Genomic DNA, 17,773 nt, shown 5'->3' on the forward strand with positions numbered 1-17,773 from the left:
GGCTGGGTACTGACCAGCAGATTAGGGAGATTACAGAAGAGCCAAATAACAGTTGTCACTTTTTCTAAGTCAGAGCATTCTCACTAAAATTAGTACAGAAAGATGTGAGTTTATTTGGGAAGGAATGGTTAAGCTGTTTTATCCCTTACGCGAAAGAAGCACCTTGCTTGTAGTTTGTTGGCCTGACAGAACAAACTGTCTGGCAAGTATTTGATTTGTCAGTGTGAGAAAAGCTCCAAAACCCACTGGTAAAAACAGCCTAGCCACATAGCTGGCGTCCCATACCACCCTCATCTCTTAATGTGACTTATCACACCGTCTGATTGTGTTCTAATTTCACGCAAAAGCAAATTGAAATCTTTACTTTTATCCAATTTATGAAAAAGTCACCTCCTTTGACAAAAACTGGCCTTTTTTTCTCTCTTTTCTGCTACGCTCAGGAGCAAAGCTGCCAGCAAACTGAATCTCAGTTGCTCAGGTCTTTTCTACTTGCACCATCCAGTCACTGAAGTCTTGATATGACAGCAAGGGCCAGTGGGGACAGACTGTCCTTACCCAGCCGCATCTGTCTGGGTGCTGCAAGAAGTGCTGCGCAGTCTTTTCAAGGGATAGATGCTGAGAACAAGACAAGGTGATCTCATGCTTAAAACAGAAGGGACCAAATTCTTGGAGCAGCGTTAGTGACCTCAGGGTGCTTACACCAGGGAATGGGTTTGGCAGGGCAGTGGCTTTCCCTGGCGTTCCTAAATGGGTAGTTGTCTTGGAGGGTGTAAAACACCCAGGGAGTCTTCATAATCATTGTGTACAGAAGTGAAGATCTCACTCATTGTTTCTATTTTATCAGAGACAACAGAAGGAAATGCAGGAGATCTTAAAGCACCTGAGCTACCAGGACGAGAAGAGCAAGGAGTCCCAGCAGATGCTAGGGCAGCGCTTGAACAGTGAGGTTCAGAAACAAAACTGCCTTATAGAGCAGCTCAGACAGATGGTGGCTGAACGAGAAGCAAAGGTTAAAGAGCTGGAAGAGGAGATTGGGCAGCTCACACTTCAGGTAGGCAGCCAGAAGAAATGAACTGGAGGAGCATACTTTGTAATCGGTTTAGATCTGCTCTTCCAATTCCCTCTCTCTTGTTGTTTGAGATGGTTGCTAGCTTGAGAGACCGATACCTGACCTACTGAAGGTCTCTCGTGATGGAATGGTAAAGCAGGAATTCTTTCTTGTAACTCTTAAGTTTCTTTCCTGTTTGTATGTAACTTTTCTTCAAGCTGTTTAAGCAACAGAAAACATAGAAATACCAGTCACATCCACATGTGGCTTTGTGCCAAGACCGTGCCACAAGTCTGACAGCAAGGGTTGGGCTGCAACGGGGACTTCTTAGTATTCAGCTTCCTTGGCTGGCAAAGGAAGCAAGCAAAGAAACACAGGTGAGGGCAACATCAGCAGGCTGCCGTGGCACCCAGCTGCATCCCCTCATGGAGTGATGGAACCCCTAGTAAGTTATTCTCATCTCCCACTGTAAACCACTTCAAAAACTTCCTCTCCCACAGATCTCCAGACTATTAATCTGAGTCTGATGGGTCTCGGGCATGTGGAAATTTCATGGTACAGCTGAAAGAATTGGGAAGGTTGTCCCCTTGTAGACTAGTATGTTAAAAATGTTTCTGACTTTGGTGGTCTGGTGTTGCAAACTGACAGAGGCAAGGTGGTACTGTTGCCAGAGCACAGTTTCATATGAAACTGCATTTTTTTACTGACTTTTGTTTTGTTCCCATCCTGCAATGGATAGAAACTAAAGAAAAGTTTCGGAGGAGGTCCTGTAAAACAAAAATTCTGGCGTGCTTGTAGCAATAATCATAAGCTGCTGATTAGGCATTGATGCAACTATTTTCCTTTGAACTGTGTAATTGGTTTTGTAACCTGCTCAACATTAACAGAAGAAATCTGCCCATCAAGGGGATGGTTCAGGAGCTGCTGCTGATACACCACCTTCTGAGCACTCAGAAGATCCAGGTTTTACTCTGCTTAAGCCTCTGGCATCAGGCAGCAATCAGGTTGGAAGGATTGGATCTGCTCGGTAAGAAGACCCGAATGTCAATGTTTAAAATTGTTGTGAGTTATTCAGAAGCATGGTTTTCCCAGACAATTTCCCAACAAAACCCCAAGCGCTGTGTGCCAACAGCCGTGGCAGCCTGTTTACAGTATATGGGAATCTCTAATCACGTTATCTCTTGGACTTTTCGTCCTGGAACAGAGAAAGATATACAGACTTGCAGACATTACTACATTTGGCATGATTGTAGTGCAGCTAATTCTCTTTCTCCAGCTCAGATAATGTTTATGTGGTTAGCTTAAGTGCCTGTGATTCTTCTCTCTTATGAGAAACGGGGCTTCTAATGAGCAGACTTCTGAAAGCAGGGTGGCAATTTAATGCAAAATGCCATTTTAGGTAAGCACTAAATCACTGGCGCATTATTTAAATCAATAAATACGCTTCGAGTAGGATTTACTTGCAGAAACGTTGAAAACACACCACATCGTTTGCTCTTAACAAACACCCTTTTTAAAGCCTCACTGAGAACCATGTAAATTACACTAATCTTAATACAGCAGTAAATCTGATTTTTGTTTAGACTGATGTGACTCTGTATCACTCTGGCGGTGTAAAGGGACCAGAACACCAGAGCAAGTTATATCCTTTCCTGTTAAAATGCTGGTTTTGTTGCTAAAGAGTTCATGGTCTAATTGACAATGGGGATTTGGGACTGGTCTTCTGAGGAAAGAGGATATTTTTCATCAAGTTAAGTTGCAGCTGTTTTCTTCCATGTAATTTTAACTCGCCTGCCACATTACTGTAGACACTGAATTTGGCTTTAAAATTGTCTGATGTATCCCTGAGTCTAAGTAGAGCATTACTACAAAGTTTAAGAAAAGTTCTTCTCAGTGTTTTTGAGTAAGAGTTAAAACATCCTTACTTTGAAAGTTTCTACATCTCCCTTGTTCTATTCTTCTGACTGACTTTATTCTCCCACTTCTAACTGTGCAGAAGTCGTTCTCTTCTCATGTAGCAAATCTATATTTCCTCCACTTTTTCACTTCGTACGTCTGCTGATGGTAAGCAGGAAGGCAAGCGGGAAAAGGAGGCTGAGTAATGGCTTTGTAGAAGCCACTAAGTGCGATGCATGAATTATTGCTTGTGTACGTGGCTAACGTAGCTCTGTCGTGAAAATAGCTGACATGTCAGGTGGGCAATGAATGAGTCTGAAAACTGCAAGAGCCGTTAATAACTTGGTCAGCAGGGCTCACTCATTCCATTAACTTTAATATGCTGATGAAGTCTCTATTCCATTTTGCTTTAGTGAATCATCATTTCCTATCAGGAAAGATGAAATGAAAAACGCTATAAATAGGAACTAAAGCCCCTTGGAGATGTCGAAGTTAAAATCTGCATTTTTAGACTGGGCCATTTTTGTCATTATCAACTTTAACTTGATTTTTTGGATTAACCACTCCTAGCCTAGAAGGCAGCTCTGCCTGTTCCACAATATTAAGACTTTATCCTCTATTAGCTGCAGCCTAAAGGCAAGGAAACGTGGGCTCTGTCTACAGGGATTTGCCTTTAGGCAGTTGAGCTCAAATTCAGAAAACAAACACATGCTAGAACTGGATGTCCCAAGCACACATACCATTTTGCATAAAGCTCATCCAGCCTGGAAGTGATACCCTGGTGTTATCAGTTGACTCCTCCTCTTACAACAGTAAGCCTGATGCATCTTCTTGAGGGCATCCACAAAGTAGAAGGGTTCAGAAAAGTATATTTTTAAGGGGCATTTGGAAGTAGAAGTTGTGCACCCAGCTCCGTTGGTGTGCTGGTTTGAGGTATGGTTGTGAAAGCATGCCACGTGCAAACACCATCAAACAAGAACAGTAACCTGTGCTTGTTTCTCATCTTGGTGGGTGAAGACGTAAGATGAGAGTGCTCAGTGCAAGGGTCCAAGGCAGCGCCTGCGAGGAAACAGAGCATCAGTGGCCATTTGTGGGAGCCAAGCAGGGTCGAGAGCTATTTCTGCTCACGAGCTGCTGTGTGGCTGCTCCACGACACGGAGCTCCACAGTGCTGGTCTGGAGCACCAGCAAAGTATCCCCAGAAGCGCAAAAATCAAACACTGAGCTATAGTTTTTACGCATTGGAGACACAAGGTGTATTTGCAGCGTGGAGTCGGGGAGCGAGCGGAGCTATTGTGCATGCAGGGCCTGTGTGATACCCGCTCAGGAGGCTCTGGGAGGCTTTTTCCCTACAAGGCAGCAATAAACAGGCACTGGAAAATGACCCGAGTTCTTGGAGGATTGCCCTCTGTAGAGCTCAGTGCCTAACAAAGCTTTCTTCCTCTCAGCACAGTGTCCAAGATGGGCCATACGCTTGTAGAGTCGGCAGCTACTAAGCCTTCCCTTCTCAGTAATAACATCACGCCTGGAAGGTATGTATATAAACTTCATCATAAACAAGGGAGGTTTCCTGCCACGCTCCGCAAGCTGCTGGCAAGCCTTGTCCTTGTCTGCCTTCTTTCTGTAACAAACAGCTTCTTCCACCTTCCTTTCTACCCGATACTGCCAAAGAGCTCAGACACAGGCTTGAGTGTCTTCTTGCTATCTTCTTAAGTTTTTAATTGATTGCTAGTTTTATGCCCCATAAATCCTATTTTTCCTTTCTCCCCCCCAGTCACCAAGATTTCTCCTGCTTTTTGCTCTAGAGGAGATATTACTGAACACTCCTGTGCAGAGAGGTCGGAGAAGTAATGAAGTACATAATAATGGGATACATGTGAAAACTGCCCCTTCCTTTCATCATGTATTAGGCACAAGATCGGCCTTTGCATTAATGTTGCCTGAAGCCTTTCAGTGGGAGAAAATCAATAGCGTGCCATTTAATAGCTTAGCCCAGCACTTCGGAGAATCCACATGTAGGCTTCTTTCACTTTGGCAGTAGCAACGGGAGGAGAGTCAGTGACAGTGAATTGATCAGAGGTGGAAGTTTGTTTTCAGGGGTGATGAGAAGGGAGAACATCCTTCTGAAGGAAAAGACCTTTCTAATGAAACTCACGGTGGCTTTATTTCCAAGTATTTCTATTCCATTTATTGCAGTATAGAGGTTGATGCTGGGGGGAGGTAGTGAGCCTGGCTCTGCATTCTGGCTTCGGCTTCAGACAAGTGTATTTTGATATGTTTTTCAAATCCTGTCTTTGTTTCGTTTCTTTCGTTTGTGAAATGGGAAACAGACTCTCTACGCTTCTGCTGCTTTTAGGCTTGCTGGCACTGGCAGCCCGGATTTGAAAGCGCTGCAGACGCAGATCACAGAGCACAAGGCTCTCTGCCAGGCTGCTGAAGTGGAAAGAGACAGGCTCCTGGAACTGGTCACTGTGCTGCAGAAAAGGTAGCGGCTGATTCTGCCAGTATCCTTTGTGGGATGCTGTGATTAAGGAGCCCTTGAGACGTGTGAGAGTCTATAGCGTGCAAGTACAGTACGCCATACGCTGCCAGTGTGATCCCTTCCTTAAATAGGGGCTTTTAAATTTTTTCTGCTCAATTTCCCTGCGTAGTTGATGATTCATTTTTTTTTTATTATTCTTTTAGAACAAAGAGCAGAAACAATGGAGTCATCTTCAAGCTTGCTGCACCTAAATACAACTAGAGCTCCTGTATTTATATATATGTGGTGTTATTTAGGCAGCAATATTATTCATCAGTAGTAAATACTGTAATTATAGTTATAATCTGACTTCTGTTCCAAAAGCTTTTCACATTCTTTTGAGTTTCACTGTATCCTCTTTTAAATGAATTTCCTCTGGTTTAACTGAAGCCTAGCAGTGATATTTTTTTTTTCTATTATTCAGTTCAATTTAAGATGATGTTAAAAGCCAGCTATGTTTTAGGAGAGCAGAGGAAGCAAAGTCTTTTTTCTTTAGATATGTTTTATCTACTCCTTTTTTTCCCAGCTAAAGAATGTATATTATTTGGTTCCTATATCTGTATTCCAGCTTGTGGAAAGATATACTTTTGTCTGCGTGCTTTTGAATACAATGGGCACTATTTGCTTGCTTGCTTTATTTTATGCTAGTTATCATTTCTCGCTTGTCTAACTTTTGTCCCGTACAATTAATCACAGTCAGAAAAATACATTTGTTTCTTACTGTGGTAAAGGTGTCATCCTCTGTGCTTTTAAGGACTAAATCCTGGAAATAACACACTGGGAGAATTTTATTCGTGTTTGTAAGCCCCAGGACTTTAATAGAGCTATGCAATTAGACAAGGATGGAGGTGTGAGTGATAGGTGAAATGGGGCCATCAGGAATATGGGATAATGAAGAACACGGAGTCAATGAAATGCATGGTTGCTTGTAAAATGTTACCAGAGACTGATGATTCAGCAGCTCCGCAGTTATCACACATTTATCAAGAGCTCCTGCACGTAAAGTAAATTTTGTGAGATTGTGTGCAATAACTCTTGGAAGACCTCAGGATAATATAGCATCCAGTCATATTTCAACATGAATATATGTAAAAAAATCAGGCATTCGTCCTTTTCCCTTCCCCTGTCGGAGTGTGGGTCAGCAAAGCTCACGTAACGTATCTAATGCTTAAGTCCAGAGAGAAGCGCTGGGAATGGTTACGTGAACGCGATTTTTCTACAGCAGCTGCCAGAATTTAGGACTGCGTTTCACCATCACTTACTGCGGAGCAGAACATACTGTCAGGAAATACTCCCTTGTAAACATTTTGTAGGATTGGGCCCTGCTGGGGGAAGGGGAAGAGCTAGAGGAACAGTTTAGTTATTCATATTGGCAGAAAATTTTCTAAAAAAAAAGCCCACTAGTCTTGTCGTTTTTCCTCCGCTCTTTGTCTAACGTGGATGCTAGGGGAACACCTGGTCACATGAAAGTTCAGTGGATTCAGAACCACCGAGAGAAATATAATTTCTCATAGCATGTCGCCAGCCTGGGAATTCACTGCCACAGGAGGTCAGAGTCTTGCCTGTAGCTAAATTTTTAAGACAGTGATATAATTTTATTATAGTTGTAATATTTTTTTAGTTATGCCAGCTAGGAGGGAAATTAGACTAATCACGTCTTTTGATTCAGGGAGTAATCAGCTGTCACCATGGGGTTAAGAAGGAAATACTTTTATTCTGCGCTAAATACAGTGAGTCAATTCAGGTTTCTCTGTAGCTTTAAACTGCTTTAAGTCCTTCGGTATCAGGCACTGCCCCACACGTGATGCCCCACTGACTGCATCTGTGGACAGCCCATCGCATTTTTGTAGTTGATTTTCCAAGATGTTGTGTGGGGTGAATAGAGAGGCACTTTGCTCTTCCATTCTGTCCTGCAGAGTGAACCATCAGTTTCTTTTCCACTCGCTTCCTTCCACGGTAGTGTCTAAGGGCCAAGTTTATTAAAAGCAACATCAAGTTCCTTTTCTTACGTGCAGCTAACTGGTGCAAAGCAGCTAAATGCTAGACAGTGTTTTTATAAACTACTTCCCTTCCAGATTTTCCCAGTGTGTTTAAAAAAATGCAGTTTATTATCCCTGTAATAAAAGATCTCTCTTCAGGAACGTGCAGCTTGCCTGCTCATCTGCGTGGTAAATTCACACAAGTAGCCAGTGTTAAGGGATCGAGGCAACCTCCATTAATGAACCCGTTATTTCCAACTGTACTCATTAATTAATTCTGTTTTGCAGATTTGGAGGATGTCACCTGTAACAACTGCTCTGGGATTTTTGCCTTTGGATGCACGGAAAATTCTCCTTTTTCCTCTGTTGGGAGCTATGAAGCAGGATTCAGTATCAAGACTGACTGATCCTTAATAGTTGTGACATAAATAAGCTGAACTATGGGGTTTTTTTGCCTCTCAGGGTGGAGGAAAGCAGCGATAAAGTCTTGGAAGTTGAGAAGAGGCTTCAGGAAGAGCGGCGGCGATGCGTCATTTTGGAACAGCAGCTTGAAAAACTGCAAATGGATCCGGGGAGGAACACAAGCGCACAGAAACCTCCCCTGAGGAGCAAAACAGGTGAGGTGGAGCACTTACCTACAGCTATGTCCCCTGTCCCACCTCTGTGGTTCACAGGGAGCAACAACGTTTGGACTTGTATCTATCAAACGTACGCAAGCGCTTGACCTTACTCACGGCCATTTGGACCTACTCAGACCAGTGGACCGATACAGAAGGTGAAATCCTGGCCCCACTTAATTCAAGAGGATTTTGCCACAGATTTAAGTGGGACCAGGAATTTTGTAATGTGTTGTTTTCATGGGATGACAGCCTAGAGGAAAAAAAAAAACCCTGACGCTTCTCTGTGTTGCCACCATGCCCGCTGCCATGTTCCTTTTGCACTTCTGCCTGAGAGATTCATCTGAAGGTTAAGAGCAGAATTAAAGGACGCATCCCAATTTAAGGCCTGTCAGTGTCTATGAAAAACTATTGCTGGTGATGAAGTAATTAGATCTGTTGTAATTTATTATCCCATGAACATGATAATCTCCTGCTATAAATATGAAAGCCTTACTAGCGTAGTTAAAGGAGAAGAATTCATGGTGGATGTTAAATTTTTATTTCCCTGATCAGATCCTTTTATTGCTTAAGGACTCTGATACTGTAAAGTGGCTAAACCAATAAAATGGCACATATTCTTAAGGAAACTTCTCCGTGGTTTCCCATTTTATCTGTATTTTCATAAAGTAAAAGACTTTAAATGCCAGGATATGAACACTAGGAATAGGAATTTCAATTTGACAAATACTACGATGCCGTCAGGCTGAGTTACGGTGATTAGAGAGGTCACAAGCCTCATCAGAGACCTCGTACAAGCTCTTGGCCTGCCCCAGGCTGAAACGCATGATCTTGGGCTGCGGGGGGACTGCCCTGCAGCTCAGCAGATGCATGGCGTGGCTTTCCATCATGACTCCGTCCAGCGCTACGGTGTGTGCTAAGGCTGCCTCATCACCTTAGAGCTGACCTGTACTGAGCACTGTGACCTGTATAAGCGGTCACCTACTTTTCCATCTCCACTGGTGTTTCTCCTTAGGCATGGGTCAGACTGAGGTAAGAAATGCTACTGTAACTGCATTGCATTTCTTTGCATCTCCTGTCGTAGTGCTCTTGGTCACATCCATGCCTGGCAATAAGTTCTCTCTAGAGCAGGACCACGATGCAAGAAATCACATCCATGATGGTCTCGAATCGTACAGGAGAGCTAAGGTCTGCAGTGTAACATCGGCACGGTGTTCGGGACCTCAAGGGAATCACTGCCGTTCACCCATCCAGTGTACAGAGAGAAGTAGGTGTGCAGGAACAGGATTGAAAGGAGCCTTTATGGGGTCTGAATGATTGCTTGAAACCTAGTCCCCTCTGTAAAATACATATCTGTTCCTTAAAGCAGGACTGTTGTGTCCTTAGAAAGGGCTCCAGCCGACACTGACTCTTCTCATGTGTTTTTCTGCAATCACTGATTTTTAGAGCTGTCTTACCTGCATTAACTGAGAGCCTGAGGGCAGAAAAAGTAGTGAAGAAAAACTAATGGAAACCTAGTGAGGGACATTGAGGTGTTGGAGCGTGTCCAGAGAAGGGCTACAAAGCTGGTGAGGGGTCTGGAGGACAAACCTTATGAAGAACAACTGAGGGAGCTGGGGTTGTTTAGCCTGGAGAAGAGGAGGCTGAGGGGAGACCTTATCACCCTCTACAACTACCTGAAAGGAGGTTGTAGAGAGATGGGGGCTGACCTCTTCTCCCTGGTGACAAGTGATAGGACAAGGAGAAACGGGTTCAAGTTACATCAGGGGAGGTTTAGATTGGATATTAGGAAACATTTTTTCACTGAAAGGGTTATTAAACATTGGAATAGGCTGCCCAGGGAGGTGGTGGATTCACCATCCCTGGAGGTGTTTAAAAAAAGGGTAGATGGGGCACTTAGGGACATGGTTTAGAAGTGGCTCTTGTCAGGGTAGGCTAAAGGTTGGACTCGATGATCTTAAAGGTCCCTTCCAACCTCAACAATTCTATGATTCTATGATTCTAAGAAGGTGCTGCAGCCTTTGGCCTTCAGGGTACAGGACATTCATCTTGATAAGAGAGCAGTGCTGGGCCTCACGGAAATAGTATCGTGGGATGCCCTTTGTGGTTCCCAGGAGGATTTGGACGTGAGAGGCTTTGGAGTCCTCATATGGTTCTGCAGATGCCCAGAGGAAGCAATCAGGGTGTCTGTAGGGACAGGTAGTAGCCAGGTGAGAGTTGTGGGAATACAGCTCTCAGTGCTACGCTTTTAATGACTCCATGCCTTAAAGAGTACGGGAACATCTTGGTGCTGTTTTCTAGAGGATAATTTAGCTGAATTTTTGAGTGCTCAGGCTTTTATGCAACCTGGTAGTGTAAAGTGTTGATGTTCTGTTGTCATACCTGTCCTCCACTTAGATTTCCTTTGCAACCTCAAAGAGATACAGCGATAAACTCTCCCGGTCCTGAGCCATTTTGGTCAAGTTACTGTGTTGTAGAAGCGTGTGGTAACTCAACTCGGGGAGACTGGCATTTCATAGCCAGCGGAAGCAGGCTGTTCTTACCAGTGTGACAGGTTCCTTCTTTACTAAATATTTAGTTCGTTAGCCTTGTTTGCCTAAGGCCTAAAAGCAAATGTAGAAAGGATCGGCAGGAAGAAGGAATCCTCTCTAACTCCGTAGGACGAGTAGGTAGCAATCTGTTTCACCACCCTTCTTTGAAGAGAGCTCAGCCCCTTGTGATGTGCCAAAACTCTCTGGAGTTTGTACAAATAAAAAAGAGTCTACGAGTCTGTAATGTACCTCTTCAGCAGAGCGTGTAGGTTATCTAAATGCTTTCATGCCAGATAGTTGAGGAAATAAGAAGGAATAAAAAGCTTGAATATAAAATAGAGACTAGAGAAGCCGCTAATTAACATAATATTTTCTTCTCTTTCTGAAAGTGCAAAATTAGAGGGAGCTGATCTAATTGCTAATCTAATGTTTCTAGTCTCCTCAATTCAAGGAAAGTAGATAATGATACTAAGTAGCTAGAAACAACAAAGTTGTGTGTTAAAATTATTCGTGCTTTTCATTTTTTTTCTGTCTGTCCAAATTTCTAATTAGCAAAGGATAATCCCAGAGGAGAACACGTAAGTAACAGCAGGTTTTCCTCAGTCCTGTAAAACACAACCTTAAGGTCAAAAGGATCAAATCTTTAAGGATGCTTTCTGTATAGCGCAAAAGCTCTCCATCCCCAGGTGTAAGAAATCAGGAAAGGAAGGCAAGAGACCGGCATGGCTGAGTCGAAACCTACTGGTCACATTAAAGGGCAAGAAGGAATTGCGCAGGCAGTGGAAGCAGGGACAGGGATCCTGGGAAGAGTATGGGGATGCTGCCCGGTTGTGTAGGGATGGGGTCGAGGAAGACCAAGGCACAGCTGGAGCTGAACTTAGCAAGGGACGCAAAGAATAATAAGAAGGGCTTCTATAGGTATGTCAGCCAGAAAAGGAAGGTCAAAGAAAACGTACCCACCCTGATGAGCAAGACTGAAAAACTGATAACAACAGACAAGGAGAAGGCTGAGGTACTCGACAACTTTTTTCCCTCTGTCTTCACTGGCAACCTCTCTCCCCACACCTCTTGAGTGGTGAATTTTTTTCTTCTCTAAATAGGTAAGCACGCATGTTAGTGCATTTAGCCCAGAAATGCAAACTCATCGTGTTTTAATTTTGCTGGAAGGAGATCAAAATAAAAGCCTGTCCTATATATTTGCAGTACCTTCATGGATATACGCAGAACCGAACAGATTCCTTAGGATTTATTCAGTTTCCTGAAGTTTACTTGGTGTGCTACCAAGCGAAAATTGTTGCTTGTTTTACTAAAACTCCATTTTGTGATTAAATCTACAGGCCTGTCTGTGGGTCACTCAAGACCCACCTTGAATATGACTGATAGGAAGGAGCTCTCTGCAGCCCAGCTTTCCAGGTTGCCTCTAGAATCGCAGATAGAGGAGCTGAGCACAAGGTATGGTTTCCCTTCCCCGGTGCTGTGTTACTCGCAATAGCTCCCATTCATCGCTCTCCTCTTAGAAGTGGTATTACCTGCACCCGCTCCTCAGAAGATAAAACCCGGCAAACTCTGTAGAAATCACAGAGCCTCAGATTTGAGCTTGTCTATGTCATTCTTACACAAATTTCCTAATAATTATATAGTTAAGCTAATGCAAATGTTAAGCAACACAAAACACGTGCAAGGATGACACCTTATTTTTCTTTTTCTTTCCTTCTGCGTTGATTGCTAGCTTATTAGTGAAAATAAAATTATAATCTTGAACAAAACAGATCTCAAAAGTATCGTGGTCATCTAATACTCTTTTCGGCCTCAAAGACAGAAGGAACAAGTGTTAAGTCTGCTCTTTCTCACGCCTGTCGTAAGATTACCAGCGAGCATGTGTTTCAGTGTTTTCTTCCCCAGAGCTGAAGCTCTGTTCTAATTTGCTTTGAAGCTCCGCAGCTCACATGAAAGTTTTCCTTTTGTTTCCTCATAGGCTTGTGATCCAGCTGGATGAGAATGAAGCTCTGAAGGCCGCTTTGGAGATGACTGTGAGAAAGAAAGAGGAAGATTTTAAACTGTATCAAGACACAATGGATCAAGTGAAGGATATCTTTTTACAGGCCATTCGGCAGCAGAAACAAGAGAAGAGTTAAGAAAGATGTTGGGAGTCCTTTGGACTGCAAAACAGGGAGAGAGCCCAGGCATCGTGCCCGTGAATTGAAATGCAGCGGCAGTGTAGTTTTGCAGCCTCGGCTCATGTCATTTCTTTAGCGTTTGCAGAAGAGGATGAGAACTGGAGATGAAATACGAAAAAAGCGAAGGTTTTGCGTGTCAGCAAATTGTAAGAGTTAGCAAGCAGCTGGCTCTCAGACTGCACATGCCGTAGGTTGGTGCAGTTTAGGAAGCTGCAATGCTGCAGTGTGATTTGGGGCAAAACCTCCCTAGTTTTAACAACGCTTTCCTCAAGAGGGCTCGATATTCAATACGCTGCTGCCTTTGTCACCTCATGAAGGAATTTGCTATATAGAAGTTATGCCAGCCCCCTTCCAAAGCCGTGCCAGGAGCAAACCGAGTTCTGTTTTCGTCAGCGCACTGATACCTGTCTGTCTCAGGCTTTCTGTAGTACTTAAGTGTTGAGGGAGAGGATTAGCCTGGCCTGTGAATATCTGCAAGTGAACTTTGGGGGGGGGGGGGCTCCCCTCACCATTCCAACCTGTTTTTTCGCTTGAACGTATTTGCAGCAGAGTTTTGTGAAGCTCAGCGGAGCTGCCACTGAAAAGGTAGACTGTGCGGATAACCCCTGCAATCAGTCAGCCCTACCTTAAATTCAGCTCAATTCCATGTGAAACTTGCCATCCGGGTTATGAATTCCCTATTCCTGGGTCTCTGCGTTCATCCGTCAGGCAGGTCTTGTTAAATGCTGACAAAACGCAGGCAGGTCCTCCCTGCAGTGGTGCTGGGACTTTCGGAGATGCTGAAAAACCCCTTGCGTCTCTGTCCGTTTCTCCTGCAGCGTGGTGAGAACACCAAGCGCAAGCTAATAAGGCATTAACATGCAGCCTGCCAGCAGCGAGCTGGCCTTGGGGGTTACGAGCAAATGGAGAGCTCGTCATTTTTGTATAGAGCCGCTTTGTTTCTCGGTTGAAAGTCTTGAAAGCTCTTCTTTTTCTGCTTTGCTTTGTCAGCCTCTTTTTGTGAGTGTGGAGTTCGTGAGACTTTAACCCCAGCCACCGCCAGCGCAAAGTGGATTTGTGGAGGGGCAAACTGCGGCTCCCTTCCCCAGCCCGGGCATCGCGTCCCGACTCCACTTGCGCTGAGATGAGCGAAAAAGCGAGCAGAGCGGGGAGTTACTCCGGATGCAGTGAGGGTGGTGTCGTCCCTGTCTCTTTTCCTGCCCTGCCTAGGTTTGGAGATGTCTCTCTTCAAACAGTTCATGGAGTTCTTGGTGGAGGAGGTCCCTGAGGAGAAGCTCAGCACCTGAGAGTTAACCCTTCCTGTACTTAAGAGCACTCCACTCCCCCAGCGGTGGCCCATAGCTCAGCAAAGCTGTCAGGTCTCTCTCGCAAAAATCGGGACCAAAACGGTTCATCGCTGTATTCCTCCTGCTCAAGATGCTGGTAACATCAGCGGAAAAGGCATCTGGCAACCCGCAATCCTCTCCTCCCTACGGCTCACAAATCCTGGATTGAGAGACGAACACAATCTCATCGCAGTGAGCTGCCGTTTGTTGCTGCTCAACTCCATCCTGATGACGACGTAGCACGGGGTAGAGGGAGCAGACCAAGGAGAAGAAATCAGCCCACCTCCGACATATTTTAAGGACCTGCAGCAGAGCATGGATCCCTTTGAAAAGCTGCCTGAGCTGGGGCAGAGGTGCGGGGATTTTGCTATGCGCTGGCTGCTAAATTCAGGCCGGTAGCTTGCAGCTGGAGATTCTGATTTCGCTTACACACAAGTGTGAATCAATTAATATTTTCACAGAAGTAGCGGAGAGGATATCTGCCGGCCTTTCTAATAGGCGGGCAGCGTTGGTCTCCTGTCCCGTGACGGAGCAGCGAGGATCACGCTGCTCCCCAGCAAAATTCTTCCTGGAGCGGCTGGGAATCAACCCGTGAAATGCAGATACGAAACTGGGAGCGCTGCGCGGTACAGAACACGTACGGCTCGCGAGCACATGGTGCAGACCTCAAGTGCTGCAGCGCTCGTTCCTTATAGCATGTGCTTGTTTTGGGGTTGTACAGAGGCATTTTCTCTTTTTTTTTTTTTTTTTTCTGCACAAACACACACAGAGCACACCAGACCCCTTGACAAAAGAACTAAGACAACAGTAAAATAGTTTATTTAGAGAGCCGATGCCTGTAAGTAACTGTTTATGGTGGAAATGTGCTCTCTGTCTCCTGTCACAGAACAGTGGGGGGCGGGGCGCTGAACACAGGCCAAATTGTCCGGTTCTCAGTTTTCACCTTAGTTTGGAAATAGTAGTTTTGAATAGTTTGGAAACGCTAGTTTTGAAATTCCTCTGTACTTCCTCGAATTCTCCCTGTGCTGGCTCTTGCAGCAGGGACACGGTTTTTCTTGCAGTGCGTGTCGTTTTGTTGCTGAATGTAAGAAACCCTGACAGATCTTGGAAGCAGCAGCCCCATGTCCCCCAACTCGGACAAAAAAAACCCATGAAAATATTGTTCTCAATGCCTGCAAAAACCCCATCCCCCTGGTCCTCAGCCACAGAATCTCTCCAGGACGCTTGATGTGTTCTTTGAGCTACAACATTTCTTTTAGGGATGGATTCAGCTGGGCATGATCTGAAAACTCCACAAGCCCCTGCCTTCCTGGGAAGTTTGTCCTTGTGGATAATTACCAGCCCGTTAAAATCCCGTCCTTCGATTCTCATTTGAATTTCTCTGGCCTCGGTTTGCAGCCGGTCATCGTTATGCCGTCCCTCGCTGGATAAGAAGCGGCGTGAGCACCCAGCATGGCCTCGCTAGGACAGCCTTCATCCAGCGTTGAGTCCTGTCACAGCCCGCTTTTTGATAAGCTCTGGGTTTTTTCAGTCTCTCATTGTAGCGAATGGTGGTGACAGGCGAGTGGTGACAACGCTCGGCGCCGCTGGCACAGCCTGGTGGATACAGTTAAGCTGCAAAAAACCACGTCAGGTTAATTTTGCTGCAATTATTTGAGGATATGGGCACTCCTCGGTAGGATTCAGCCAGCTTTGAGCTAATGTGTGATAAGAAAACGAGTCCTCCGATCACTTGGGCTGAGCCAAAGGTTGTCTCCTGCCCTGGAGCTGGGCGAAGCAGCCAGAAAGTCCCTGACGGATGCAGCTGATTTTAAAAGCACGACTGAACCGCTGGGAATAAATGACCTTTGATCAATTGTCATCGTTATCCCTTTGGCCTGTTTCGAGGCGTCTACCTGCGAAGAGCAGGCATCTCAAGGGTGCAGCTTCCCAAACTGGCCCTAATGTGAATTAAGTTGCATTAACATGGTTAAATATAGACGGCATCGACACCGGCGAGCTCTCCCTGCCCTGGGCTCCGCTCGGCCAAGTGGCAGAGGATCAGCCAGCAGGTCAGAGCTCCAATTTAGAGCCGTAGATTGGGGCTGCGGGTGGTTTGTGCCCTCCACGGAGGCTCCAAAGCAGGAGGGAGATGAGGAGGAGACGGATTCCAGTCCTTCCCGTGGGGGAAGTGGGGAGGAAGCTGGTAGCAAGGGGGAACTAAGTTGGAAACTTCTTTGCCAACGCCTCCGGCAGCTGCTACTGCCCTGCAAGCTGGCCCGTGCATGACAAAAGGAATGAGGTTCGGCTTTAAATGGAAAAAAACTCCAGCAGAGCCCCCGTGCTCTAAATTAAGCCACGACGAAGCCAAGAGGGGTATTGAGTTTCTCCCCTCATCCTCTCTCCTCCCAGCCCAGCTCCCAGCCGGCTGCTCCCGCGGGACAGGGTGGCCTCGCTCAACAAATGCCACCTCAATCCCCACGCGTCTCCGCTTACAGCTCCGAAACCCGGCTGCAGGCAGGGGGTGAAACCCTGGGCTTTAGAGCAGCTCGTTCGTCAGCGCGAATAGTTATCTGTGGGGCACAACGCGGCAGCGAGAGGAGAGGGGGGGGTCATCCCATAGTGCCATCGACCTCATCGGGGCATTTTCTCGGGAAGGGGAGGGGATTGTGAGGAAAGGAGGTGAAGGCAGTAGGCATTGACCTGAGGCTGGGTTGTCCCTGCAAGGTGGTGGGAGCCTTCTTCAGAGTCCTTCCCCAGGGGAGCAGGAGGTCCTGGGACCTTTGAAGGGGTTGGTGTGTGCCGTGGGGGACAGGCAGGGCCATTCTGGGGGCACTGAGAGGGGTCCTGGGGGTGACCATGGATGGATGGATGGACGAATGGATGCATGAGCGGATGGGGCACACATCTCCCTCTTCTGAGCCATCCTGCTGTCAGTAGGGTGCCTGCTGAGGTCCTGATGGGGTTGGCGTGTTCCCAGCGACACGTTCGCGTAGGGAACCTGATGGGGCAACCTAAAGCAGTATAAAACAACCCAGGTGGGTTATTGTAACCCTCTCCCAGTTCATCCCATAAAGAGCTGCTCCAGCAGCAGGGAGAGAGCAGCGTAAGGCAGGAACAGCCGGCCAGGAGGAGGTTCCTTCGGTGTCCCCATCAAACATCTCCAATTTGTGCCGTGCCTCCTTGGGACGGAGCTGAGAGCCTTCCATTGAACCCCACCGCCTTCCCACACTCTTGGACAGTAAAGAGCGGCCTGGCCTCAGCTCATGTGTCACAACTTCCAGCCACCCGCCAAATGTTTGGAAAAAACCCTATCGTTAAAGTCAGCTGGAAGACACGAACGCCCCTTCTCCATAAAGCAGCAGCGCTGGGGCAATAAAACACAGGGGTGTCCCCTGTGCCGAAGAAGGTGCGCTGGTCACATTAAAGATAAATCTTATTATATTGGAAATCAAGAGCAGGTTGGTTTTTTTTATTATTATTTTAATAAGATCTATAAATTAAAGCTAAATGATTTTTATCACCACAGCTCCCAGAGCCTCACGAAAATCCGCGGCACAGCCCTCCGCCTATGTTGCCCTCTCAATCCAGCGCGATCGCAAATTACTCGGGATAAAATTTAAAAAAAAAAGAAAGAAAATAAAAAAATCTGTCTTTGGCCCAAAACTCTCCGGATCCCAATGCCCAGAGAGAGCAGCACG

At 45.8% G+C, this 17,773-nt stretch overlaps 1 protein-coding gene across 4 annotated transcripts in view; it reads left to right on the forward strand.

The window, feature by feature from the left end:
- The window catches only part of CCDC13 (coiled-coil domain containing 13), a 36,064-nt gene extending 19,409 nt beyond the window's left edge, over positions 1–16,655 (forward strand). The window contains exons 11-17 of one of the 4 annotated variants that reach the window (XM_063324279.1): positions 845–1,051; positions 1,936–2,075; positions 4,392–4,475; positions 5,300–5,428; positions 7,906–8,060; positions 11,929–12,043; positions 12,567–16,655. In XM_063324279.1, the coding sequence (XP_063180349.1) occupies positions 845–1,051; positions 1,936–2,075; positions 4,392–4,475; positions 5,300–5,428; positions 7,906–8,060; positions 11,929–12,043; positions 12,567–12,726 (990 nt within the window). In that variant the 3' untranslated portion in view covers positions 12,727–16,655. Of the gene's footprint in view, positions 1–844; positions 1,052–1,935; positions 2,076–4,391; positions 4,476–5,299; positions 5,429–7,731; positions 8,061–11,928; positions 12,044–12,566 lie in introns of those variants that run through there. The other 3 variants (XM_063324280.1, XM_063324281.1, XM_063324283.1) reach the window with 3 other exon arrangements.
- The last annotated feature ends 1,118 nt before the right edge of the window (positions 16,656–17,773 follow it).

Source organism: Chroicocephalus ridibundus, chromosome 2, assembly GCF_963924245.1.
Source record: "Chroicocephalus ridibundus chromosome 2, bChrRid1.1, whole genome shotgun sequence".
Taxonomy (NCBI): domain Eukaryota; kingdom Metazoa; phylum Chordata; class Aves; order Charadriiformes; family Laridae; genus Chroicocephalus; species Chroicocephalus ridibundus.